This window comes from Eurytemora carolleeae, unplaced genomic scaffold (assembly GCF_000591075.1).
Source record: "Eurytemora carolleeae unplaced genomic scaffold, Eaff_2.0 scaffold223, whole genome shotgun sequence".
In the NCBI taxonomy this organism is placed as follows: Eukaryota; Metazoa; Arthropoda; class Copepoda; order Calanoida; family Temoridae; genus Eurytemora; species Eurytemora carolleeae.
The window spans coordinates 32,409-60,387 of NW_019396601.1; the positions used below are offsets into that span (position 1 = coordinate 32,409).

Consider the following 27,979-nt stretch of genomic DNA (forward strand, 5'->3'; position numbering starts at 1 on the left):
AACTTAAAGTTACCTTAGATCAGAAAGGGTTTAGCTTAATTTTTTCTTTACTTTATTTATTTGGGCACCCTACAAATTAGAAGGATAAAGATTTTAATTTTACGAATTACAATGTTTATTATATTTTTTCTTGAAGATTGATATTGAACAACAACCTTTAAAGCTATGTCGGATCAAGTATGAATTTATAGATGGATCCATGCTTTTTTTTTGTGGTCAATCCGCAGAAATGACGCGCATTTCATGTCTTAGACAAAACAGAGAGAAATTATCTAAAGTCAGAATAACGACGTCATATTCCAGATAATGGTTTCTAGGGTATCGGTGTGAATTCAACATGTCCCTCTTTTACAGGATGGAGGATACATTAAAATTACGACTTCTGTTCGTTTAAATCTTAGATACATTAGAATAGATTGTTTATGCATGGCTTCACTATACAGCTGAAAATTGTACATCATGAACTCGTCATACAAAAAGGTCAATGAAAATGTTTTTTAACTGATCAGTATCTTGTCATTCTGAATTGTGTGTATTACCGAGCCCGAAATTTAAAAGAGTATCGTTGAACGAAACTATTGAGTTTCCTTTTTGGGGTCTTAACATTTTGTAGATTTTGATTTAAGAGATTCGAATAAATTGGAGAAAATTAAGAAATTAACAAAAAATATTTCATAACATAAATACTGATATCCACAAAATTGCCCCCCATTCGTGAAACCCAGGTTTTAAAACTGGTTTTCGTAACGATACCCTTTCTTAAGTTTTGGGCTCCGGTCCTCTAAACAATACAAAACACCCCAAACATTTGTGCGTAGCATACATTTTATTCAATGTACTGCAACAATGACGTAGCTAGTGCAGAGCTTAATTCATATTTTCAAAACATCCAGGTATGGTGAAGACGACATGAGCTATCTAGTCTAATACATCTAGGGTTTAAATAATAAAGTACAATAAACTCCACTACCAACAACTGCGCTATTACATAACATTTAATATTTACAAGATTCTGTTTAAAAACTATCTTCTTCAGTTTGAATCATCGCCTTCGCCCTGAAAATGAATATTTAAATTTATCCTAGGACCGATTTTAATAAATTTTAGTTAGGCCGCTGAACCATGAGGACTTGAACTGGCAGTTAGTAATTCAGCGACCTCTACCATTCATTAAATTTGGTCCATCAAAATATTTGATTAGTTTAAAAAGATTAAGTGAACCCATAAATCTAACTTTTTGTTAAAATTGTCAAAATCTTTGTGCGGACATGATAAAACCGGATTTTAGAAGGATGCATATGAATTCTACTAAAAATGTATCAATTACGTCTCGTTTATAAATTAACAATCTGAAGAAAGTTACTAAGATTACTTTTTATAGTTAGTACGGCATGTGCATCCTGACATGATTTTAAAATGGTATATTTTATTGCAATACCCCCCATTCATTATCATAGAATTATCCAAATAAGATGTTCAAAATAATTATTTTTAAATACCTTAAACGAAACTGCTCCATACAGAACATCATAGTGATCTGGACAACACCCTGAAAATATTAAATATAATGATTAATCAAGTTGTTTCCTCTGATTATTGTTTTATATGTGTTTGCTAATGCTTCATGATTCACCAGTTTTATCATTCTATCCTAATATGTAATGCTACAGTAAGAACCAGAAACCTGTGGCATATGAAGACGACATTACAGCAAAAGTACATTTGATATTGGTAATAGCAAATAGTTTTACTAGTAATTACTAAATATCTTATTAAGTAAAAAGGATCTGTTTGCACTGCACAATTGCTAAGTCTCATGTTCATTTAAAATCCTGGTTCAAGTCACTAAATTGTACCAATAATTTCAATAGATTGATTCTGTTAAGACTTATAATAAGTTCCCGGTGTGTCAAGCTTTACGTCCTTAAGACAGGCATTCAACCTTGTTTAGAAAAAAAGGGTTTAAATAATCTTATCCTACTGATATTTTAAAGAAATCCGTGTAAATGATTAATATAAAATCCGCGAGTTTCTCTTTGGCGTACAAATCTACAGAGTATCGGCAATGTTTCCAATAAATTGTATATTAGAGTTCCCTAGATTTCAAGTTATTTTATATTCTTACTAGGCTTTCAGGGCGCTTCGCGTCCATCTTTTATTTCAATTGTGAACATTTTCTTCTTGTGTACTTTGTCAAACAATAACAATAACGTACGGGGATTATATAAAAAAATCGTGAATTTTCAAAATTTAATGAAAATCTAATTTTTGAAATTTTGATTATCCATAAACTTTCCCTGGGGTCATGTGAGCCCCAAAACTAAATTTGGGCCCGATTGGTTCAGCCGTTTTGACGTTTTTTGGACGCAAACAAGCATACAGACAAGCAAAGTTTTGACGTTTTTTGGACGCAAACAAGCATACAGACAAGCAAAGTTTATATAGATAAAATTTTGATAAAGACCTCTCAAAACATTTACCTGGGATATTCCCACACTCCAAAGCCCCGGTGGCCGGACAGGACCCACGTCTTCTATTTGTACATTTGGCCGGGCAAGTGGGCGCACAGCAGTTGGGATCTCCTTCATACTTCTTACAATCGGCAGAACAAAATCCAAACAAAGCATCTTCAACACACTAAAAAATAATTTGAAGTCAGAGGTTCTGTGTTACCCATCTTGGGATCTTATGCAGACCTACAAATTCTTATTCGATATCATGATTTTCAGGCATGTGCCATTTTCTGTTGTGCGCACATGCCCCGTAAAATTTCAAAACAGAGTGGGGGATTGAATTTTGTAGATCCAGAAAAATAATATCTATAGGGATGCCTGCGTAGAGACTGGCAGATGGTGGGGTCTTAAATGTAAGACATGTGGCCGCAGCACTCGGCCCACTAGCTGCAGCCCTCGGCCCAGAAAGTGTCATAACTTAACCTAACCTGTGGCCTCAGTGCTCGGCCTGTCCTAGCCGCAGCGCTCGGCCCAGAAAGTGTCTTAACCTAACCTAACCTAACCCTAAATAAATACTAATTTAATTATTTTTCTGGATCTACAAAATGCAATCCCCCTCTCTCTGTTTTGGAATTTTATGGGGCATGTGCAAACAACAGAAAATGGCAAATACCTGATATTCATACCGTCCAGGGATAACTTTAATTGAGGGATCCGGCATTTATCCTCAAATTAAACAGTTCTTTCATCATGGACAACAAGATCAAGACATTAGATTTGGAATTAATTATGTCATTGAAACCTGGTAGAATTGTTTCATTTCCAAAATCCACATAAGAAAAGAGAGAAAAAAAACTGCTAAATAATGGAACCAATCTTAAAATTGTCAATGAGCGGTAAAATATTGAAACAGGATTTAGTGTCAATCTCTTCATTGCATTGAAAATTAGTGGTATCCTATGAAAATTGTTTTGACCATGCTTTTAAAAAGGAATGGATATTTATTGAAGTTGGATAATATCAGTCTGCTAGGGGGCACAGATGTGAGCTGTAGAATAGTGTGAAAGCTGCCACTAACAGTACACTAGTCTACAGCAGCATGTTGTTTAATAATACTTTCCTTTGCTGGGCATTTAGAGCAGCATTTAGGACTGTTGTAGCTTTCACACTGTGGCAGACACTGGCCGGCAGCAGCAGATTCGATACACTCTGAAGGACACTCAGCACAGCATGAGGAATCATCCTTCCATAGTTGACACTCAGGCAAACATTGACCTTTAGCTGCTGCTGTTTTACAGGTAGCTGGGCAGCTATTACAGCAGTTTGTATCACCTAAATAATTCTTATTAGTTGGACGTTTCTGAAAGTCTGAATTGATAAGAGGGCGAATTATTTATGTCTTTAATCTATTATTTCTGCTTAGCCAGCTAGCCATCCTGTTAATGGCCAATCTGCGTGAGCTGCAGAATGCCCTTTGTCAATGATTCCTTTAAAGGGAGTGTTCGCGAAAATTGAAAGGGGGCATTGGCTTACGTCGAAAATGTTCGATAGTGATTGATACTATAATCTTATTTCTTTCTGTTGCGTCAATAAGGAGAAAAAAACTACTCATACCAAAGAACGTAGCGTCCATAGAAATTCAGTTTCAATTCGACTCGGATCGTAAACAAATCAATTTAATTCCAAACAAATCATTCAGATATTATAACCAATAATCATCGATAACTTTTCAACGCACTTATATATAGTTGATATTTCATTATATATTTTATTTGTTTTATATACAGTGCACCTAAATTTAGTAGCGATCACCATCAACCTTAAAATGGTCAAAAGTTCCATGTGAGCTGTTAAGGACTCTCAATGTTTGTTACAATTTAGCAAAGTTTGTCCTTTGGATATCAGATTCAGGCTCATTCGCTGAAGCCAAGCGTTATTAAAATCAAAAGTTTAGACCTCTAATTTGATTTGATTCTTAAAAATTTCAATTGAACCTACTTTTTTAATTTCTTTACCTCTGAATTTTTCACATTCAGGCAGACATTTCCCTTTCAGAGCTGCTTCAAGGCAAACAGACGGACAGATTACTTTAAGTGTTACTTCATTGCAACAATCAGCATTTCCTTTCCATTTCTCACATTCAGGCAAACATTTGCCTTCTTTTGCAGCCTTGCGACATATATCAGAACATTGTGGTGCACAACAGGTTGAATCAGTTACCCACTTCTGACACTCAGGCAAACATTGCCCCAGTTGTGCTGCTCTTCTGCAAGTGTCTGGACATTGAGGTGTACAGCAATTTTCATCTGTTCCCCACTTCTGACACTCAGGCAAACATTGCCCTAATTGTGCTGCTCTTCTGCAAGTGTCTGGACATTGAGGTGCACAACAGTCTTCATCTGTTCCCCACTTTTGGCACTCAGGCAAACATTGCCCCAATTGTGCTGCTCTTCTGCAAGTGTCTGGACATTGAGGTGCACAACAGTTTTCATCTGTTCCCCATTTTTGGCACTCAGGCAAACATTGCCCTAATTGTGCTGCTCTTCTACATGTGTCAGGACATTGAGGTGCACAACAGTTTTCATCCGTTTCCCATTTCTTACACTCTGGTAGACACTGACCCTTTAGAGCGGCGGTCTTGCAAGTGTCTGGACAGCTGTTACAGCAGTTAACATCTCCTAAAAAATTTAGATTATATAAATGTTTAATAATCTTTCATATCTATACCTCTGTACTTTTCACATTCAGGTAGACATTGGCCAGACTTAGCAGCTCTTAAACATATATCAGAGCAAGATCCACAACATTCTGGATTACCCCTGTATTTCTCACAACTACTTGGGCACTCTCCTTTCAGAGCAGCATCTAGGCATTGAGAGGGACAAACTACCGTCTTCTCATTGCAACAACTTCTATCGTTTTTCCATTTCTGGCACTCTGGCAGGCATTTCTGTTCCCTATAAAATAGAATTTGTATGGACAACAATAAATCAAGAAAATAAAAAATCTAAAAAGGAGTACCGTGCTGCTTGTTTGCAGGTATCAGGGCAAGTAGTTGGAGGAGGGGGTATACCATAGCACCACTTCTTAACCACCGGACTAGACAAACAATCAATTAACGTTCTTTCTCATTTATGCTGCCATGACCGAAAAAAAATGTAAACACATTTTATGGAGCTGAACTTGAGATCAGACACTGCCTGCAATGTTCCGTGGTTTAATTTTTTTTATAATTTTTATCCTAAATTCTAATATTTTTATTGGGAAGAAAGGATGTTCAACATTAATATTTTTTTGCATAATATATTGTCTGTTTGTTAACCTACAGTGTGCACTGTGCAGTGTTCACTGTGCACTGTGCACTTCTATTAGGGGAAGATCAGTACAGTCAAAGAATATATATTAGAGGGTAGAAAAAAGTGTTGTACTGTTTCCATACTGCAGGTGTACTTCACATATTTATGCTATATAACCTTTTGGGCCCTGGAATATCATTATATAGAAAATCAAAAATGAATATTAAAAGAAAACCAAATTATGAAATAGGCTTGTTTTATAATTGACCAATGATCATTTCACGTAGACTCTATGCCTTTCACTTTACAGACGATGATTTTCCGTTGTAACTATAAATCAAATGATGTTTTTTATTCACCTAATTCATTATAAAGTTTATTTAACAGCTTTAAATTCGAAATTGAAATAAATGGTCTAGGGAACATACTGTATGAATGTACTCTACTGCATATAATTTGTGAACATTTACATGATTTGTACACTTTGAACTCCCTTTCAGGCTAAAAGGGACTGAAAAAATTCATACCGAGAGATTCTCCTCTAATATATATTCTATTCTCTTTGAGTACAGTATAGAGAAAGATAAAAATCATTCTGGAATGTTCGTACAGGGTTTCTTTTTAGGAGTAAAACTTTTACTCTTAGGAAGAGTTTACATAGTCTTTTGTGTTATCAATCATGCATGATTTATTAATGAATGCCTTTTTTTAGATTTTTTTATCACAAAATTGCCAGGGTTATTTTGTGATTATTAACTCTAGAATTTTATACTTCTAAAGTTAGAATTACAAATAAAATGCCGAAAATTATTTGCTTACCCACAGTGAATCCCAGATGTATGAATACATAGCAAGAGTTTTTATAATGTCGTATTACATATTTAAGATCAAATGCCGCGGAAAAAGGAGTTTAATATTAATATATTAATTGCATTTACATTTTAGGGCTATTAATTTACCTTGAATTAAAAATAAAAAGAAGTTTCCTTAGAATTATCAAAAAACTTGATACGGTCTATGCATTCATATATCTGGGATTCACTGTATTATATGGGACACCCTATATGTATCAAACTATAGGCTCCTGTTTGCATTTCTTTCAATAATTTTAGCGTATGCTAATTGCGCCCACATTGCTTGGTACATTAAAACTAAAACAACTCAAGATCTTTAAGAACTATGTATTTTCATTTGAGGATTCTAAAAAGTCAAGTTGTTTTCCAGATGTATATTTCTTATTTTGACCTTGGTAACATGAGGTTCTACAAGAGATGTGGGTTTATACCTGGAAATCTTTCTTGGGTTTCTTTGAGAGCGAACACAAATCTCTTTAGGAACATCAACACAGTTCTCTACCGCCTTCAAGAGAAGAGTTGAGTTTTTGCCACAAATTCTGATTTTCTAATCTCTATTTCTCTGCAACCCAATGTGGAAGAACTTTGATATTTCAAACTATAAATTCTGCTAAATCAGATTATCTAAACTTGAAATATCAAAGGTTTACACCGGCTGGTTGCAGAAATATAGGGATTAGACTTGTTTGTGGAATAATTATTTGTTTTTGTTTTAGTGAGAATTTAATATTATTCTACTTCACCAGCTAATTTCTCAAAATTAACTTTTGTTGCAATTTAGTTGTATTTATATATTAAATAAGAAAATTATTTAGTAGAAAATTTGTTTAAGATTCATTGTAAGATTTATAAGTTTTTGGCGTATATTTCCACTGAATATTGTTTGCGGATTTCTATATCTATTCTTTTTTACTTCAATGGACTTTTAGAAAACTTGTTTTAAGCAAACTATACCATGAGTTCTGGAACCAATACCTTAAGTTCTGGAACCTTCACTATGAGTTTTAGAACCTATACCTTTAGTTCTGGAACCAAATACCTTGAGTTTTACTTCTAGAACCTATACCTTGAGTTCTGGAACTTATACCTTGAGTTCTGGAACCAGTTTAGTAACATGTTTGCAGGTTCTTTGTGGATCCAGGTTACATGATTCCTCAGGTTTATCTTGAACTAGAGTTTGTGTTTTCTCCTGACATGTCTCTTCTCCCTCCCTGAATCCGCAACCTGCTGGTCCACATAGGGTCACAGGAACCTATATTTTAGAACAGTATAGTACAGGGAACATATTAGAACAGTATAGTACAGGGAACATATTAGAACAGTATAGTACAGGGAACATATTAGAACAGAATAGTACAGGGAACATTAGTTCCAATCTGAGTGCCATAAAGCCGATTTTACACTAATGTCCCCTGAATTAGTGCTTCAAGCTTAAACATTTCTAAGCTTTCTCTTAATTTTGCATCAATTGTCAATATTATTATTAGAAAATCAGAATAGATTCTATAAGAAATATTTTTGTTGCTATCCGATGTTTCTGTAATTGAGAATATTTGTAATAATACTCCTTGTCAGCTTTTCCTTGCAATATCTGCCAAGCAAAACAAACAGAAAAAATACTCCTGGTCCGTGGAGGCAGATTTATACTGGATAAAAATACATAAAAGTTTATTCGTTTATAAGCAGTGTTTTTTAAACCAAAACTTCTCTTTTGCTACATATTGTGAGGCACAAAACAAGTAATAAACACCATTTTCACGTATAATAATAATGTATATTTAGATTGGTGAAGATGAAATTTTGTAAGGTGAGGAGGATAGATTTTGTGCAAACATTTAACTGTGACATATTAGGACTACTGAAAACTAGATTTGTAACAAAAATATTAAAAAATGTGTGTGAACAAAAGTCGTGATTTTTTTGGCAGTTTGGGAAGGCCGGGCTCGTATATGTTTAAGGGGGTGACCGGTAATACATGGTGGTTGAACTGTATGTGTAAAATTCACAAAGTTTTAGGATTTAATTGAGACATTTAAAACGTTTCTATGACGTATATGTACTAAGTTTGAGCGCAAAGTCAACGTTCAAAATCATGAATTTGGGTGAGTACGTTTTTAGAATCGGTTTTTTTGAATTAATAAATAATGACGACAAAAATGTAAAAAAAATTCTACAGTAAACTATTAAGTTGTTCAGGAACAGGTTGAGAAAATAAAAATTAATCTTATCATCGAAAATACGAAATCTTATTAAATTATTAGTTTCTATAATCTCTCATTGTTCACAAAAATTTTCTGCAGATTTTTTGGAATTTTTATTGAAAAGACGACATTAGAAGAAATAGTAGAAAAATGGGAACAAATTCATAGAAAATAAGAAATTCAATAAAATGACGAAAACTAAATAATTGATTCTAACATTGATTTATTTACAAATTTCTGTAGAGAAATATGTTCCTAAACATTTAATAAGCTTACTGTATAATTTTTACTTTATTTTTCGTTGTCGTAATTTAATAATAAAAAGAATGATTCTGAAAACGTAAACACCCAAATTCATGATTTTTAACGTCGACTTTGCGCTCAAACTCAGTAATTATACATAGTGGAAATGTTTGATATGTCTCAAATGAATCCTAAAATGATTTCCTACAATACTGCAATCTCAGTTCAACCACCATACATTGCCGGTCACTCCCTTTCACCCAATTCCTGATAAGTCCGAATATGCTACCGTAAAATGTCCAAATGTACCTCTAGTATGTACCTAGTGATGAGACTGGTAAATATGCAAACAAAAGGCACAACGTCTCTATAAACATAAACTCCATGACTTGTATTCGCTCTGCTATATTAAGTATGCGTTTGCCCCGTCATTGGTTAAATAAGATTTGGACATGACAATGCATTTTGTGAAAAAAAGTTTGGACAAATATGTATATTTTATCAATGTCCCAATAAACATGGGAATTCATGTTGACGAATTCGGCATCGTCTTTGTTATGAATTAGCATCGTAAATGTAATACCTAATTTCAAAAGCCATAATATTATTATGTCTGCTAGAGTTTATTTAATGAAAAGGGTAAAAGACAGTAAAGATGTGTCTATAATGTCTCCGCAAGATGAACAGTGAATACAGACAAGTTTACTCTGTTTGTATACTGCAATTTTCTTGTTTTACTAAGAACAACCGTATGCAGTCAAAACATAAACAAACAAAATGTGATCATAGCAGACGAAACTCTTACAGATTACAGCTTTCTCAGTAGGTATCACTATACTAAATCAAAGAATTATTTAAAAAGACGATATTGAATTCGTCACTGAATTCCCATGTTTATTGGGACACCCTGTATTTACCAATTGTCTGTTGGTTGGTTGGTTAGTTTGGGTTCAAATGAACCTCGAAGCGGCTGAACCAATCATGCAAAAAAAATTCTGAGACTCAGTTGATCATCATTTTTCGCTTTGTTTCCATGTTATATGTATTTCCATGCTGTTTGAAAGCTTGGTAGAAATCAAAATTTTAAACCTAAAGTCGTCTTCATTTTATTGATATATGCAACGACGACTGTGGATAGAAAGAACATTTTTTATTGTTTAAATGTTTTTTTTATAGAGAATAGAATGTATATTAGAGTGGAATTTAGAAATCTCTCGGTATGAATTTTTTCAGTCCCTTTCAGCCTTAAGGGGAGTTCAAAGTGTACAAATCATGTAAATGTTCACTTTCAATTTCGAATTTTTTAAAGCTGTTAAACAAACTTTATAATGAATCAGGTAAATATAAACATCATTTGATAGTTATAACGGAAAATCATCGTTTGTGTTAAATGAAAGGCATAGAGTCTATGTGAAATGATCATTGGTAAAACCAGCCTATTTCATAATTTGGTTTTCTTTTAATATTAATTTTAGATTTTCTATAAAATGATGTTCCAGGACCCAAAAGATTATATAGCACAAATATGTGAAGTACACCTGCAGTATGGAAACAGTACAACAAAATGGCTGTTTTACACTTTTTTCTAGTAAATTCCACTCTGATATGTATTCTATTCTCTTTGATCAATAGACATGTATATGGGTTTTTTTGTAAAATGTTTTTATTTTACCTTGTCACATCTAGTAACAGGGGTAAACTTTACCCTAGTTTTCTTCTCCAGTGAACACACTTCCCTAAATTGTAGAAAAGTTTAATGTTTATTTTAACTAAGAAATATTTTCTGTAATCTGCAGATTATCAATTCATCAAGTTGCGATGTGTTTATGTCACGTACTAGGCGATTTATTGCACCAGAGCTGGGAATTCTTGTATTGTGGAAATCGACATTGTTCGTTTGTCTAAGCGATGTCAAGTGTTTTCCCAAGGGCGACTTGGTTGCCCTTGGGAAATTGCACAGTTAGGAAGTTGCCACTTGGGAAAATACCCTTGGAAAAATGCCCTTGGGAAAGTACCTAACATCGTCTAATCAACCTTAGATGGGAACATTTGTGTTTGATACTCTTAATCCCGATCGCTTAATCTTGATATTCACTGCGGGAAGATTTTAATATGAGGATCTATAAAAAATATACCTTTCCATATACCTTTTATATACCTTATTATACTATATTATATACCTTATTTTAGTTATTTCTCCCCTAATTAAAGCTCCATTTAACATTTAACTACAAGATGCAATTAACAAAGATTAAATTAATCTGCAGATTGACAAAATATCGAGATCAAGCATTGATCTCGATATCCACAATGCTAGGGTTCCCATCTCTACGCTTTTTTCAAAAAAAAGAAATACAAAGTGAAAAGTAAGATAACTTTTAATATATTAGTAATTTATGCACAACTAAAATGTACACTTCAGAGGCGCATTTCGAGAATTTGTAATTTGGGGGGGGGGCAAATTATTCTTTGAAAATAACATTAAAGTTTATTGTAAAATGTGTATTTAACCTACAGTGTAACAAAGTCTACTACAGGCAACAAAAATGGGTTAACACCGTTTGCCAATGGTGGATGTCAAAGTCTACTACAGTCAACAAGAATACATTGCTACTTTTGCTGAATCAATATGTATTTATAAGTTCAATGAATGGATTCTTGAAAATGTATTGATTATTTGAGTGCTGACTAAGTATTTATACTTGTAAATCCACAATGAATGTATATTCAGTTAAGATTTCAATATGAATAGTCTGTTTCAACAAATACCGATCAGAACAAAATTATTATACATTATATTTTCAATTGGCTCATAATAAATTTTCTTTCGCGTTTTAATTTAAGCTGAACCATCATACATTATTATTTTGTATTTTGTGTGAAAATAAAAACGATAAATATAACTATAAATTTGCAGTCTGTGAAGAACATTTTTTTAGCAAAAATGATTTTGCAATCTTGCTGAAATACAAGATGAAGATTTGAAGGTAAACACCCGGCGAGTGTAATTTGCATGTAATTTTCTGGAAAAGGAGATGGGGGCTATTTTGTGTTTAAAACTGGTCAGAAAACATCATGATTTTTGCAACTTTTCAGTTTCTGCAAGACTGCACCATCTGAAAGGTTGCACCTTAAAATCCAACCATACAAAGCAAAGAATACTAATCGTGTCACAAAGATTTTAAAGAACATTAATGGGACTGTAAACATTATTTTTAATGACACTTAATTAAAAGAGAGTGGCATGTCCGGATCCCAAAGGTACCCTTTAAAGTTTTGTCTGATTAGGGATGACCAAGATATTCTTATTTGTCCAGCTAAAAATTGATTAATTTTTACTGTGGGTTCTCTCTAAAAAAGTGACTTGCGAAATAGAGGTTTAAAATGCACCGGTGTGAATCGGACATGCCCCCATAAATGCTCACTTGAGATTACGTCTAAAACGCTCTTTAAGAAATGTTTGAAAGTGAAGAACTCTTTAGAAAAGGGGAGACGTGTAAATACATTCCGGTTGTGAAAACATCAGGGGGGCTGGATCTTGGCTACCTCTCCGTGTGTATTAGCCTGAGTGTATACTTGGGATTGTTTAGCAATTAGTAAAGGATTAGCGTACATCATCACTTTATATACTATAACCTCGTTGGAAAACATATCTTCTTCACATGTTTTTTAGATTCTCAGCAACAAAAAGCGTTATAAGATGAATAGTTCTTTATTTTCCGTCTTAAAACATGCGCGCCCTCTATAACAACACAATCACAGAATTCTGGATAAATCTGCTCTTTGAAACTTAAATAATAAGGTTTTTTTGAAATCTAATTTACATTGAAAGGTATCGTGTTAAAGGGACTTTATAGACGTAAATATCATTTGATCCTTTATTCAAAAGAGTGACATGTCCGATTCACATGCGCCAATCCCCCGGTACCCTTTATTCCTTCAGTTGAGGAATTTGAGTAACAATTACATCATAGTTTTCTTAAAATATCTTAAATTCTTTTTCGCTGCATGCAAAATACCCACAAACTCATCATAGATGATCATTATTTTAATAAGATTATCTTTAATTCCTTTCGTTTTAGCAATTCAGAAAACATTTGTAAACTTCTGTCAAAGTTTTAAAAGATTCTATCATAATTGTAATTTTCTAGAGCGGTAGCTAATTTAATCAGATTTTTTGAAAGGTTGAAATATTTTTAGTAATTTTCGATATATCGAACTTAGCTTATCGAACAATCTTACCTTGGCCACTTGGTGCAATCAGTAAAGGCAGTGTAGCCTGAAGCCGACAACATTATTCAAATTCAGGCAGTTTTGCACATCCATGCAATTATGGCAATCCTAACGCGAACCTTATAGTTTTGCTAGAATTCTAAAGACCATGGCGGATTGGGGGGGGCGGGTAAAGGGTGGAGGGGGGATATAGGGTCTATAAAGACTGAAAACGAAGGAATATTTAAGGTTTGTATTTGAAGTCATGTAAATCGCGGTTTCGAAAAAAATACTTAAATCCTTAAACTTATATAAAATGTTTTACTAAAATAGTTCGCAATCTTATTCATGTTAATTATGGGAACCTTTTTCAGCATGTATTCTTTAGATCGGCTGCAAGCTAAGTAAAGAGTAAATACCCTTCTATTGTGAACAGTACTGGAAATAATGCTAACTGAAGAAATGGAAAGGTTTCATTTGAATTCAAATTTTTTTCTCATCCAGGAAAAGTTCATGTAACCTAAGCGGACAGAAATAGTTTTAAAACAACAAGAACTAAAATTTGAGCAACAAGAATCATTATTTTTGTGGTGATTTTTCCTGACCAAGCATAATTGCAGTTAAAAACATAGACGATTGGCACAAAACCCAGTTTGCTAATTAATCAATTAATTAGTTAACTAATCAAATAATCTATTAATCAATTAACAATTTAATCAATTAGTCAATTAATTAATTAAACAGGTGAATAATTAATTATATAATCAGGTAATTCATTGATTAATTCATAAATTACTCAATAAAACAATCAATGGATAAATGAATGAATGAATGAATGAATGAGTCCTGAAGTAAAATCTTCACACTTCTCGTCAACAATAGTTTCACAAACTGGAATATCATCTTCAACCTGAACAATATATACAATTACAGGGCACTCAAAAATATCTAAAATATGTAAATATTTATTCATCAAAATCAATCAAACTAAAAATATTAAACTTTTCACAGATTTTTTTTTGCTCTGTGCAAAACTTTTGTCTTGTGTAAAAATAAAAGTTGTAGATATATATAGTTTTAGGAAAATGCAATCCAAGAACTTACTCTTAAAGTTTTAACAGAATATTTAAAATTAAAGAAAATTAACGTAAAATTACAACTTTAAACCGTCCGTCATTATAAACAAGTTGAAAGCCTAGAACATTTTTTTAATGCATGTAATAATACTGCGTGCACACCTTTTTTCATTAAAATTCTGATAGTAAAGGTTTAAAACAAAGAAAGATATTATTAATACTTACAGAGTTTCCAGTAATATAGTCGTCATAATTAATATTTACAGAGTTTTCAGTAATAGTCGTCATTATTAATATTTGAAGAGGTTCCAGCAATATTCATCATTATTAATATTTGAAGAGTTTCCAGCAATAGTCGTCATTATTAATATTTACAGAGATTCCAGTAATAGTCGTCATTATTATTATTTATAGAGTTTCCAGTAATAGTCGTCATTTTTAATATTTACAGAGTTTCCAGTAATATAGTCGGCATCATCAATATTTACAGAGTTTTCAGAAATAGTCGCCATTATTAATATTTTTTAGAGCTTCCCGTAAAAGTCGTCATTATTAATAGTTTCCATAAAAATCAATTATATTCACAGAGATGGAATACGCACAATATCATGCTTTTATTAAACAGTGACTCTATGACCCTTGATTCTCTAAGTTAAAAGAAAGAAGAAGTACCTCGTGTTGTTCCTGTGACGTCACACATTCACTTTCGTACTGCGTAGTACAAATATCTTCTCCTTGTATGTCACAATCCTTCTCTAGTCCTCGCCTGCATACCTATATAGATCATATTATTCAAAGGATTAAAAAGATTCGTAAGTAAAAAAATTGCTCATGATTTTATGCATCTTAAAGAAAAATTTCACATCTTTTTAACCCCCCCCCCGTACACACAAAATCAAACATTGTTAATTAGCGTTCAAAAAAGATGAAAATGTTTAGAATACATTAAAAACTACAATGCACTTGCAAAAAACATCAGAAGTATTTTTTTCTCTTAAATTTTTCTGAGATCCCGGATGGTTTCCACTTCTGCATATCTGATATCTTTATGATACTGCAAGATGAATCTCTGCATTAAATGCACTTTTGCATGTCTTGAACAGTATACACAGTAAACAGGATAATGCATTTAATGCAATACTTGACAAAACTGCATTATCAGTTGACCTTACATTAGGTTCCTAATAGCGAATAAATTCATTGCGAAGTATTGATTTCATTTTTTGTATTTTCTGTAATCTCCATCCTAAACCTACTTTACTATTCATCCTAGTATACTCGTCATCCTATTTTGATCTTCAACCTACTATACTCTTCATCCTATTATACACTTCATCATACTATAATACTCTTCATCCTACAATACTCTTCATCCTAATATACTATTCATCCTACTATTCTCTTCATCCTATTATACTGTGAACCTAACCAAGGGTTCATCCATAGGTTATACATACTCTCATATAAGTTCATGTAGATCAACTTTAGTTGGTCCAATAATAATCGTTTGTATCGTCATAATGTGTGTGCAACCATGCTTTGTTATTCCACTCAATACTGAATTCTTTTCAAGTCTATGATACTTCATCCTACTATACTCTTCATGCTATTATACTATTCATCCTACTATACTCTATTTTAACATAGTTTTCCTCACACTCCTCCTCCTGAATATATATTTATATTAGAGAGGGATTCATAAAGGATGAGATATGTATATATATATATATCTATTTCCTCACACTCCTCCTACTAAAAATATATATTTATATTAGAGAGGGATTCATAAAGGATGAGATATGTATATATATATATATCTATTTCCTCACACTCCTCCTCCTGAATATATATTTATATTAGAGAGGGATTCATAAAGGATGAGATATGTATATATATATATATTTCCTCACACTCCTCCTCCTGAATATATATTACAGAGGGATTCATAAAGGATGAGATATGTATATATATATATCTACGTCTATAAAGTATGTTCTTACCTTGATTTGAAAATTATAAGTACAATGGGTGAACTTTAACATGGAAACTTAGTATCCAGGCAAAGCTAGGTTCCTCAGCTAGTTTCAACTGTAAATCTGTTCATTTTTTGCAGAATTGTTTATTTCAAAAAAAAAGACCCAATAATTTAAAACAGATTTTATACGTTGTATATGTTTTAAAATGTGTATAGATTGTGTATTGTATATTGTATACTGTATATTGAAACACGTGTTGTATAGATTGTATACTGTATATTGTATCATGTTTTGTATAGATTGTACAGTGAAACACTTAATAACGAATATATCGGAAGAATTTATCAAATGTCGTTTTAAAGATTTCCATATAATCATTTAATTGAAAACAAAATATCTGCAACATTTCATTATCAGAAAGTGAAGAATACGACATTTGATGAATTCTTTCGATGTATTCTTTGTTAAGGGTTTCACTGTATATTGTATATTGTAACATGTGAATTAATGATTAACCTGTGCTGCAGTGTAAACTGTAACATGTGATGTATGGCATCTTCTATTGTATGAATGATCACATTCTTCAACTTCTTCCCATTCAGTTTTTTCTTCCATAATGACCTTCTCAATACACCTAGTAGGAGTTTACTGGTTACAGTTTATATAGATAGGATAGTATTGGATACAGTTTACATTGATAGGATTTTACTGGTTACAGTTTATATAGATAGGATGGTATTGGATACAGTTTATATAGATAGGATTTTACTGGTTACAGTTTATATAGATAGCATGGTATTGGATACAGTTTATATAGATAGGATAGTATTGGATACAGTTTACATAGATAGGATTTTACTGGTAACAGTTCATATAGATAGGATGGTATTGGATACAGTTTACATTGATAGGGTTTTGCTAGTTACGGTTAACATAGATAGAATGGTATTAAATACAGTTTATATAGACAGGATAGTATTGGATACAGTTTATATACACAGTTATATTACAGATTACATTGATAGGATAGTGCTGGTTACAGTTAACATTGATAGGATTGTATTGGTTACAGTTTACATAGATAATATTGTATGGGCAACACTTTATAAAGATAGGCTAGTACCAGTTAAAGTTTACATTGATAGGATAGTGCTGGTTACAGTTTACATTAATAGGATAGTATTGGTTACAGTTTATATAGATAGTATTTTACTGGTTACATTTTACATTGATAGGATGGTTTAGGTCGCACAGTTTACATATAAAGGTTTGTATTAGATAGTTTACATAGATAGGATACAGTTCACATTGAAAGGATTGTATTGGATACAACTTTTATAGATTCTATTGGTTACAGTTTATAAAGATAGAACAATGAATAAATGGATGAAAAGACAGAAGAATAAATAAATGAATGAATGAATACCTCTTGTCTGGACCGGACCCTGCTGCAGCAACAGCATCAAATGATATTTCATCTTCAACTATCTGAACAAATAAATAAATATTAAAAATTATCAAAATTCTCATAATAATAGAAGTTGTTTTGTACGTTTTCTCAGCTTAATATCATTATCTAAATAATAAGGATTGGCCTAATGTAAGTAAAAGAGCCCGAATCAATATGAGAAATTCAAAGTCAAAACTTTTGAACTATTGTGTCGTAAATCTCGGGATCAACCTCAATTGATCTTCATCTTATGCAGACCATCGATATCCCGTAGTGCAGGAATAACTTTGATCCTCAAATATAAAAGTGCCACATTGGATCAAGCATTCCAGATTAACGATATTCCACACAAAAGTTTTCGCCTCCGGATCCCTACCACGTGACCAAACACGTGTTCAAAAATAAAAATCTCTTTTTTACTAATGTAGGAAGAGAAGATTGTTGAAAAGGTAATATTAATATTATTACAAGAAACAGGGATAATTATAGTCCTGGAAATCTATTTACATGCAAAGCAATCTTATCCTTATCTGGCCCCATCGTTTTTTTTTGCGATAACTCATAAATTATTTGAGCTATAGGAATCAAAGTAACCCAGAGACGTCAGGCTAAATAGGGTTAAAAGCGAAAATGTGTTAAGCAACTAAATGTTTTAGTAAAACGCTTTCTTGCATAACATATTTTTCCAATGAATTATTGATCTTTTAACTTCTAATTTCTTTCTAAACCTTGAATATTTGCACTGAATCAAGTGCAATTTCATTGCATTATTTCTTCTGCAAATTGCAAATTTTGTCCAATGCAAATCATTTTCCTGCTAAAATATTTTAGCAGATGAGCATAACTTAACTTTCAAAACAATTCCAGGTTGGGAAAATTTATTTTAACTTTTAAAGTCAAATATTCAATATTATTGTTAACTTTTCTGCCCCCTTCGCTTTATTTGATTTTAGCGTCTCATTTTAATACAGAGCTAGGAACTTTTGCGTTGGTTACTCATAATCCCGAATATTTGATCTCGGTATCCACTGTGGACACTTTTAATTTGAGGATTTATGAAAAAGTATACTTTTCCACATCTTCATTTTAGTTTTCCTTCCCCTCATCAAACTCCTTTCAACCAATGACTAGGTATGACTGCGGGATGTAGAATAAAGATTAAATTAATATGCAGATTAACAAAAGACCGAAATCTAGCATTGATCTCGATATCCACAATACAAGAGTTCCCAGTTCAGCTTATATTTTAGAAAAAATATATTTTCTTTGTAAAATTGAACTTACTGAAACCCTTTTGAAATCAATAACAGAGTGTGAGGACGTTATAAAAAAGTGTTAGATATATCTAAAATTAGGATTAGAATTCCGACTTTTGTAGCCTTGGATATGAAATGTTTATTTCAAAGCTGCAGCCTGCAATAAGCTTTTGAGGAAAAACTTGGCAAAAGCCTAATCGATTTTATATCATGAAATTATTTAATAAGCAATCTATCTTCAAATATGATGTAAGCTTGGAAATAAGCGGTTCTGAAATCTCGAGTTTGAGATTAATTACATTTTCCAATTTTTTATGAGAGAAATATAGATTATCGATGACTAGTACATATTGTTTTGCCTAGATTCATTGAAATAATTTATATCTATCGCTGCTAGGAAAATAAAATCATTTTGCTCGTATAGAACATAACGAAACCATTTCGAAATTAAAATTATTTTGTTAAAAATGATAAACAAAATGTGAGGAATATAGAAATTTATGTGATGTTGAAAATTAATGGCGAAACCTTTGTTAACGATGATTAAGAATGCATCTATACCTCCTAGATGCTACAGCTAGGTGAAAGTGTGATTTACTGAAAAAAAAGTTTACGCGGAACGATTTTCCGTGATTATTAATTATTATGAAGAAAAAAAGAGTTTAACGAGACTATGGAACAACGTCGTATGATATATAAAATTAATCAGTCACGAACTAGAGTATGAACACTCACGAGAATCTGATTGGCATATTGTAGCAATAAATCATGGCAATGGGTCGTAAAATACTGTTTTCTCAATCATTCAGTAGAAAAAGTAATCATAATTTATAAGCAAACTTTGAAGAAACTTTAATATCAAATTACCAAAAGAATTTTTGAAAACACGAACATTTTTTTTCTCGAAATTTCGAACAAAATGTTCTAAAATATTGACAAATGTTCGCAAACAACGTAATAAAACGTTTTATTTTACTTGAATTGGTTTGACACGAACGGATGAAACTGATAATTTAGATTAATATAAGTCAAATATTTTTTAATGAGAATTGTTTCCAAACAATTGCATTACGGTTTAGGTAGGAAGAAATACATTACAGTTTATATAGACAGGATAGTATTGGATACAGTTTATATACACAGTTATATTACAGATTACATTGATAGGACAAATATTGGTTTACTGCCTAGTATTCAGGGTTTATAGGCAGTTAGGCATTGTTCAGAAACTAATAGATCTCATCGCAACAAAATCTTTTTGAAATTTCTTTAAAAACAAAGAATATTTTTTTCAAATGTCTTGTAATTAGGCAATATTTTAACTCTCTTCTTTAACAATCCTCACAATTGGAAAATAAGCAATTTTAGCTTCAGATCTTTGCCTCGCGAACGAAGGAATTGAGTCTTTGTCATAAACTTTGATTTTTCTAATCCCTATATCTTTGGAACCCAATGTCGTAGACCTTAGATATTTCAAACTAAAAATTCTGTTGGATTAAATATTTAGGAGAAGATTATTCTATAGGATATTGAATGTTCGAACCAAATAATGATTACTTTTGAACATAATAGTGATTACTGTCACTTACTAATCATTTTTTCTATAAAAGGGAGCCAGGTGAGGGTTGGGCTGGTTGGAAATATTAATGTATTTATTATTAGCAGTTATTTTTTTCTTACTTGAATTTTTTTACTATACAATTCAAATTGAAGTTTTTTTTGAAGTGAAATGAATTTGATGTAATTAGACAAGTTGGCAGGATTTCTGTTTAACGAAGATGTTATATATTGTCTGAATGTCACGAAGTTGAATTCTGTTAAGAATTTAGTTTTTTCCTGCAGCTGTTACTTGTTAGCTGTTACAATTGTTAGAAGTTACTTTTTAACTGTTACTTGTTAGCTGTTACTTTTTAGCTGTTACTTGTTAGCTGTTACAATTGTTAGCTGTTACAATTGTTAGCTGTTACTTGGTAGCTGTTACTTGTTAGCTGTTACTTGTTAGCTGTTACCTGTTAGCTGTTACTTGTTAGCTGTTACTTGTTGGCTGTTACAATTGTTAGAAGTTACTTTTTAGCTGTTAATTTTTAGCTGCTACAATTGTTAGCTGTTACTTTTTAGTTGTTACTGGTTAGCTGTTACAATTGTTAGAAGTTACTTGTTAGCTGTTACTTGTAAGCTGTTGTTAGGCAGAAAGAAGTGCATCAAAGTGCAAATTATATTGATTCCTTGGGAATCAAATGTACAGAATTTATAAATCAGGTTTTCACATAAAAAAATCAAAACATTTTTATTTCTTAACATAATCTTTCTAAACTCTTTCAATCTTGCATTTTTCTTTTTTCTTGCATTTCATTTTTATTATTCCTTTCCCCATTCTTTTACTGTATCCTCTTTTATTCCTTTCATTTCCTTTATTTCTTTCATTCATTTCATTCCTTTCATTTCTTACAGTCCTTTGATTCCTTTCATTCTTTGAATTCCTTTTATTCCTTTCATTCTTTATATTCCTTTTATTCCTTTCATTCTTTATATTCCTTTCATTCTTTATATTCCTTTTATTCCTTTCATTCCTTTCATTCCTTTCATTCTTTATATTCCTTTTATTCCTTTCATTCCTTTCATTCCCTACAATCCTTTCGTCCCTTTTATTCCTTTTACTTCTCATTCCTTACAATCCTTTGATTCCTTTTATTCCTGTCAATCTTAATTTCGTACAGTCCTTTCATTCCTTTCTTCATCTTCCAATTTTACATTTCCATTTCTCTTTTCTACTCTTTTTTTCTGCTCTCCTTTTTTCCAAACCTCCTCCACTCATCAATGCTTCATCCTCCCCATCTAGCCCCTTTCCACCAGCCCTCTGGCCCCTTTCCTCCAGCCCTCTGGCCCCTTTCCTCCAGCCCTCCGGCCCCTTTTCCCCAGCCCTCTGGCCCCTTTCCTCCAGCCCTCTGGCCCCTTTCCTCCAGCCCTCTGGCCCCTTTCCTCCAGCCCTCCGGCCCCTTTTCCCCAGCCCTCTGGTCCCTTTACCCAACCCTCTGATTCCTTTCCACCAGCCCTTCTCTTTCCACCAACCCCTCTCCCTTCACTATATTTCCCCATCCCCCTCACAATATTCACTTCCCCTTCGCCATATTTCCCATCCCCCCTTCACCTGGTTTGCTGATGGGAAGGTTAGAGCCTTGTTTTCCTGAAGGTTGAAGGGGAAAGTGTTTACCAAAGATTTTCCATCTCTCTCGTTACTTCTCAGTTTTCAATCAATAAATCAAGTAAATGATGTCCGGTACATGATGTCCGGTACATGATGTCCGGTACATGATGTCCGGTACATGATGTCTGGTACATGATGTCCGGTACATTTTGTCCGGTACATGATGTCTGGTACATGATGTCCGGTACATGATGTCTGGTACATGATGTCCCACGAAACATGGCAGTTAAGAGACGACTTGAAGCTGATCTTTGATCTTTGAAATATTTTGCGGCATTCAATTTTAAATACATTTATTATTATTGGAACAATTATTCGAAATACATAACCTGGTCTGCTCATTTGCTTCATATAAAAATACCGGAAACATGAAAAATTTCGTTCAGACTTCTACAATTTTAGTTTTATTAAATAAATTGAAATCTGAACTAAATTAAGTCTTATTATCTCAAGTAATAGAGAAGGACAAAAACGTTGACTCCATTTTGCAGCAGGACAGGGGACATATTTGTATTATTGTTTTAACAATAAAAAAGTAGTGTAAAGTGTTGAAGTAGGTTGATGAATAAATGCCACAAATGTTTTGAAAAAGGAAGACCAAATGTTAGGTTTTTTAAAACTTTTAAGGTCTACGAAATATGGTTGCAAAGATATGAGGATTAGAAAATTCGAGATTGTGTCAATGAGTCAGTTCCTCTGAATCAGATATTTTGCCCAAATTTAAATTTGAAACTGTTATTTTGATTGAATTTCCTTGTTTCGGCTGGGAATTGAAAATCCTCCCTGATCCCCCATGAACCCTGACTGTCCTCCCGATGGTCCCTGATCCCCTCAGTTTCTAGTCCATGGACCAATACTAGTCCAAGTAAGAAAAAAAGCTGGATCCAGGGTTTCTAAATAAAAACAAATATATTGTTAATTTTGTACTTTTTTGTACAAGGTTCTCCACGAAGGATTAGACTTTAATGACAACATAAAACTCTAAAATATAATGTTTTGATGGGTAAGTTTTGTATTTTGGCCTGCATATAGTATTTGAATTAAATATTTATTTATTTAGACAAAGAGAAACAAGTTTACAGTTTAAGAGAATCATAAATAAAGGTAAAAAGACTTTGTCTCTGAAGTCTGATACTATGCGAGGAACCCTGTATATATGTTTATTAGATAAAAGTTTATTTTATTTCAGTTTGAAATATATTTATAGACTAGCTTCAAACGAAATTTCATTTCCTATTTTCTATTGGCTTTTGATAATCATGGTTGTAAAACAAATTCTGGAGTATATGTAGTCATGAGGTCCTTTCAGACATTCCGCACACAAAGACGGTATAATGCCCGATTCACAACGGTACTCTTAAAACCTTATCTGATCGAGGGAAAGGTGGCTGCTCCCAGGGTTTTGGAATCGCTCCCAGGGTTTTGGAGTAAAATGTGAAAGTTCATCCGACCTTTTATGAAAAGTCCTTTAAAAAGGGTACTTAAAAAACGAAAATTAAAAAAATAGCTCTGCTTCCCCTTTTTTACAGTCTTTGTTAAGACTGTTGACTAAAATTGCATTTTTTAATGGCACCAATCAATTAAAGATTTTTTAGGCGAAAAATAGAATTTCTCTAAAAAAAACTTTGAAATAAGATAACTGATAAAGACCAGCTCAAATGAAACCTTTATGTATCTAGCTAAAAAAAGGATTTTTTTTCTACATTTACCGATAATCTTCAATGTAAAAGCTAAAACAAAAGTCGTCAGTTTGGCTAATCAAAACTTTTTGATTGCAACAGGCTACTTGGACTGAAATTTGCGATTTTTTCCTGCAAATATCTGAACAAAGACTGTAAAAAAGGGGGTAGCAGAGCCATTTTTTCAATTTTCGGTTTTAAAGTACACTTTTTAAAGGACTTTTCATAAAAGGTCGGATAAGTTTTCACAATTTACTCCAAAACCCTGCAGGGAGCAACTCCAAAACCCTGCAGGGAGCAACTCCAAAACCCTGGGAGCAGCCAACCCTCCCTATCTGATCAATAATATGGACGTATTGTCGTTTTTTTTTCTAGACTTAGAAGTGTTTAATTCTCATAATTCAATTATGTTTTCCTGCAGTACAGAAATCATCTTTAAAGGGACCGTTCACTTTTTTGGGTAATTTCAGGCCAAACTAAACAGCCTATTTGCTGTTGGTTGGTAATAGTCTTACTTTTCAAAGACAACTGTGGCCGGAGAAAAAGCCGATTTTTCGTTCAGAATTTGAGCGGAAAGGAACGGTCCCTCTCTATAGACACTATTTGATTTTATTACGCTTACAGTTGCTTCAAGTTATAATTTGAATAGTCCAGGGTAAACATTACACAAGTTATAAACATAAATGTCGTTTTTCTAGACAACACTTTTATGGGTCTCACTGTACAAACATTTAAAATTGCACAGAAGATGCAAATGTCAACTTTATGATTGCTAAAGGAAGAATTCGCAAACACCTCATCAGTATTCGCAGCACATGTTGCAATTCACTATGTTGAAAGTCAAAAATATGCAAATTTAAAATTATATTCTTACATCTTGATTTTTTAGCTCTTTCTTGATAAATAAATTGTAGCATTAAAAATTAAGGACACCATTGTAAAATGTATATGTGTGTATAATCATTCTCCGGAAAGTTGCCAAGGGTTTCTTGCTAATTTTGCTGGGAAAAAAGAACAAAAGAAATTGTTTCAAATAATGAATACTATTTTTAAGGGAATTCCGAAATATAGCATTTTTATTTAAATTTAAAAAAAGAAGAATCTCTAAATTTTCTGACACAGTCCCTTTATGTTTTTATTCATCTTCCTTCTCACTTGGTTTGCATTTTAGCTGAAGTTTGTAATTTTTTGCAGTAATTACTATGAACATGCTATTTTGTTTTGCAAGTTTGCAAATACGTTTCTTGAATACTTTACAATCTCAAGAACTCTTCAACTTTGTGTCATGCATTTTAGATTTTAGATTTTATCTTTCTTTAATAAAGGGGCAGCGTACGATTAATAAAGATGCACATGTTTTATTGCAATTTATAGGGTTTCCAACAAAAAGGGTAAATCGTTTCGTCAATTTCGCATTTTTCGCATTAAGTTCGCTCGAGAAAAATGCGAAAATTTCGCAAAAAAATGCTTTTAAAATTCGGTGATGGACCAAACCTCTGTAGAGTATAAAAAGTAGATGTTAGTTCCACATTTATTGAAAATATATTTCTGTTTAGGTTGACCCTCGTCAGTTCTACAATATAATAACCATCAAAATCGATAAAAAAAAATTGTTAAAAACCACAAGAAAGTAAACAAACAAAATGATTACCTAAACAAATTGGGCTGTCAAATGGACAAAACGGAAACGGACTCAGATCATGAGAGGGAGAAAAGATAATTTGCAAATATTCACTTTTTAAAAATGTTTTAAGACAAAAATTTCGGGGGGGGGGAAATGCTAAAATGTTGCGAAAAAATACGGAAGAGAAATTATTAATTATGATATAATAAAATTTTTCTTGCTCAACTCTGTAAGCAGAGAATTCCATAAGTTTTATTTCGCAATTAATTGTTGCAACTAAAATGCTAATAGTTTTCGCGGAATTTGTTTTTCCGCGAAATTTCGCGAAAACAATTTTCGTACTTTTTCGCGAAAGTTTTTTGTTCACTGGAAACCCTAATTGAAATGCCGCATTGTATTGCATTTTGCCAAATAAAATTGAAAACCTATTTTTTGAAAGGTGAACATTTTTGGGTGAGATCATCTTACTATACATCTAAATTTTAAAACTTAGAGTCGGACCTGATATGTCCAAAGGGGCAAAGGTTTGGATTTTGGCTAAAAAAAGTTGAAATGTGATTGAGTAAATTAAAATTTTCATCACGGATTTTTTTATCGATCAACAATATGAAAAAAGTTGCTTCGGCCCAAAAAGTATTTTGATGAATTTGAAACGTTTAGATTTTAGAGGAAATAGAAAATTGTTCCTTCAAATACATCAAATATATTTTTGAAGTTTCGTTAATTTAAAAACAAAATTCAACATTTTCACAAAGAGTTGTTACGTAATCACAGAGATCCAGGATATAACAATTGCGCACCAAGTGTCGCAACTATTTCGCCCCCTCTCCTCATTCTCATGATCGTGGACCGTCTTTTACCCAAATTTGACACCTGTAAGGCCCCCTACCCCCCTCTTACAAAAGTCCAAGTTGCGCCCCTGGCACCAAGTGTCGAAACAACTTGACATTGGTTTTAATCTTATTAACTAACTAATACATTTAGGACAAATGTACATTTTAGATTTAGCATGTTTCTTGATTTTATATTTCTGTTTAAATAACTTATACATTCAACTTTAGAAATTCACTGCTACAATGTTGGGTTTAGGTCTCTAGCATTTTCATTAATGGGCATAGGCGCAACTAGGGGGGGGCGGCCGGGCGCGCGCCCTCCCCTAGCACCTGAGAGGGGGGGACCCCCCCCTAGCAAAAGTCCTAGTTGCGCCTCTGTTAATGGGCCATTTGCTGAGAAAAGAGTTCAATCTTATAGCTCAAAAGTTTACACGGAGGATATTGAGTTGCTGAAGGTAAAAACGAAAGTTTGAGAGATAAAGATGAAAATAAAGATTTAAACCTACAGTTTATAATTAGAATTTGAATTCACCGACTAATTTGTGAGTCATCATGACTCAGAGCGTGCACATTTTGGATCACTGTGTAAAGTTTGAAATTAGAAAATGATTTTGAAAAATAAAATGATAAAGGAGTGGCTTCATCAGTGTCAAAATAAAAGTACGTTTAAAAGCTCAATAGCGGCTGCTGTTGCATTTAGCATCGCAGTATGTCATAAATGTCACATGACTCCAGAAAAAAATGTCTTCTCTCGACAATTAAAAAAAAATTTTAAAGAATTTTAACAGAAAAATCGGTAAATTTTGATAAATTATTCAATAAACTGATCGGGCTTTATTTGTATGATATCTCATAGGACCAAAAGGAAAGCTATAAAGCCAGGGGCGGATACAGGGGGCGGCAGGACCTTCGCACCCCCCCTGATATTTCAGAATAGCTCCTCAATAGCACTTAAGGAAAAGAAAACCTAGTGCAAAACAGGAAAAATATCTATCTTAAAAAGAATTTTCTAAATCTGGATGTTTTTGTTACGAAATAAATCTAGCACCCCCCTCACTTATATAATCCTGTATCCGCCCCTGTATATAGCCGTTCGATATTGAAGAATTTTGTCAAGAAAAAAATAAAACTTTTTAAAAATCCATAAAAAAATCCTCGTAATTTTATGTTTGACGCGAATTTGCATTACAAAAAAAAAACTAATTAAAAAAACAAAACTTAAACTAGGTTTTTTATTAGAAAAAGAGGCGTTAGCATAGCGCAGTTTGTCATCAACAATGACACACGGAAAACTCATCTTTTGCAGAATTACTGGGCAGGAGTTTACGACCTAGTTGCTCCAATGTAATGGTTCTTCATAAAACTAGTTCAGCCCTATCAACATGACGATTGCATCAAACTTATCTTCTCTGGATTTAATTGAGTTCAGCTGTAGAATTTAAAAATGAGTCTCTTTAAAGTCTTTTAAACAAATTTTGATTTAAGTAGCATTACTATTAATGTTCATATCCCCCCCCCCCAGCCCTCTGGTCTGTACCTCCATCTTGTAGAGCTTAAATCCAACTAAAGAAGATGCTCCTAAGGATTTTAGATTTCAGATAGATACGCAAAAAGATAGAAA

At 32.8% G+C, this 27,979-nt stretch overlaps 1 protein-coding gene across 1 annotated transcript; it reads right to left on the minus strand.

Moving 5' to 3' along the window:
- Positions 1-35: 35 nt before the first annotated feature.
- LOC111706122 (zonadhesin) lies at positions 36-27,968 on the minus strand. The gene is made up of 19 exons (XM_023478898.1): positions 27,896-27,968; positions 22,976-23,115; positions 22,166-22,253; positions 17,738-17,799; positions 16,828-16,945; positions 15,943-16,002; positions 15,008-15,109; positions 14,106-14,169; positions 13,290-13,326; positions 10,720-10,783; positions 7,691-7,855; positions 7,035-7,108; positions 5,475-5,552; positions 5,181-5,410; positions 4,469-5,131; positions 3,574-3,785; positions 2,481-2,637; positions 1,500-1,549; positions 36-1,056 (listed from the first exon to the last, which is right to left on the minus strand). Exons 1-19 carry the CDS (start codon positions 27,899-27,901, stop codon positions 1,033-1,035), a joined length of 2,394 nt encoding a protein of 797 aa, XP_023334666.1. The 5' UTR covers positions 27,902-27,968; the 3' UTR covers positions 36-1,032.
- Between the last annotated feature and the right edge of the window lie 11 nt (positions 27,969-27,979).

Coding starts and splice junctions, on each gene's coding strand:
- LOC111706122 (XM_023478898.1), bottom strand. Junction 16,003..16,827: donor CAGTTTACACTGCAGCACAG/GTTAATCATTAA, acceptor ATATATATTCAG/GAGGAGGAGTGTGAGGAAAA. Junction 15,110..15,942: donor GTAGGATGAATAGTATAATA/GCATGAAGAGTA, acceptor TGATCTATATAG/GTATGCAGGCGAGGACTAGA.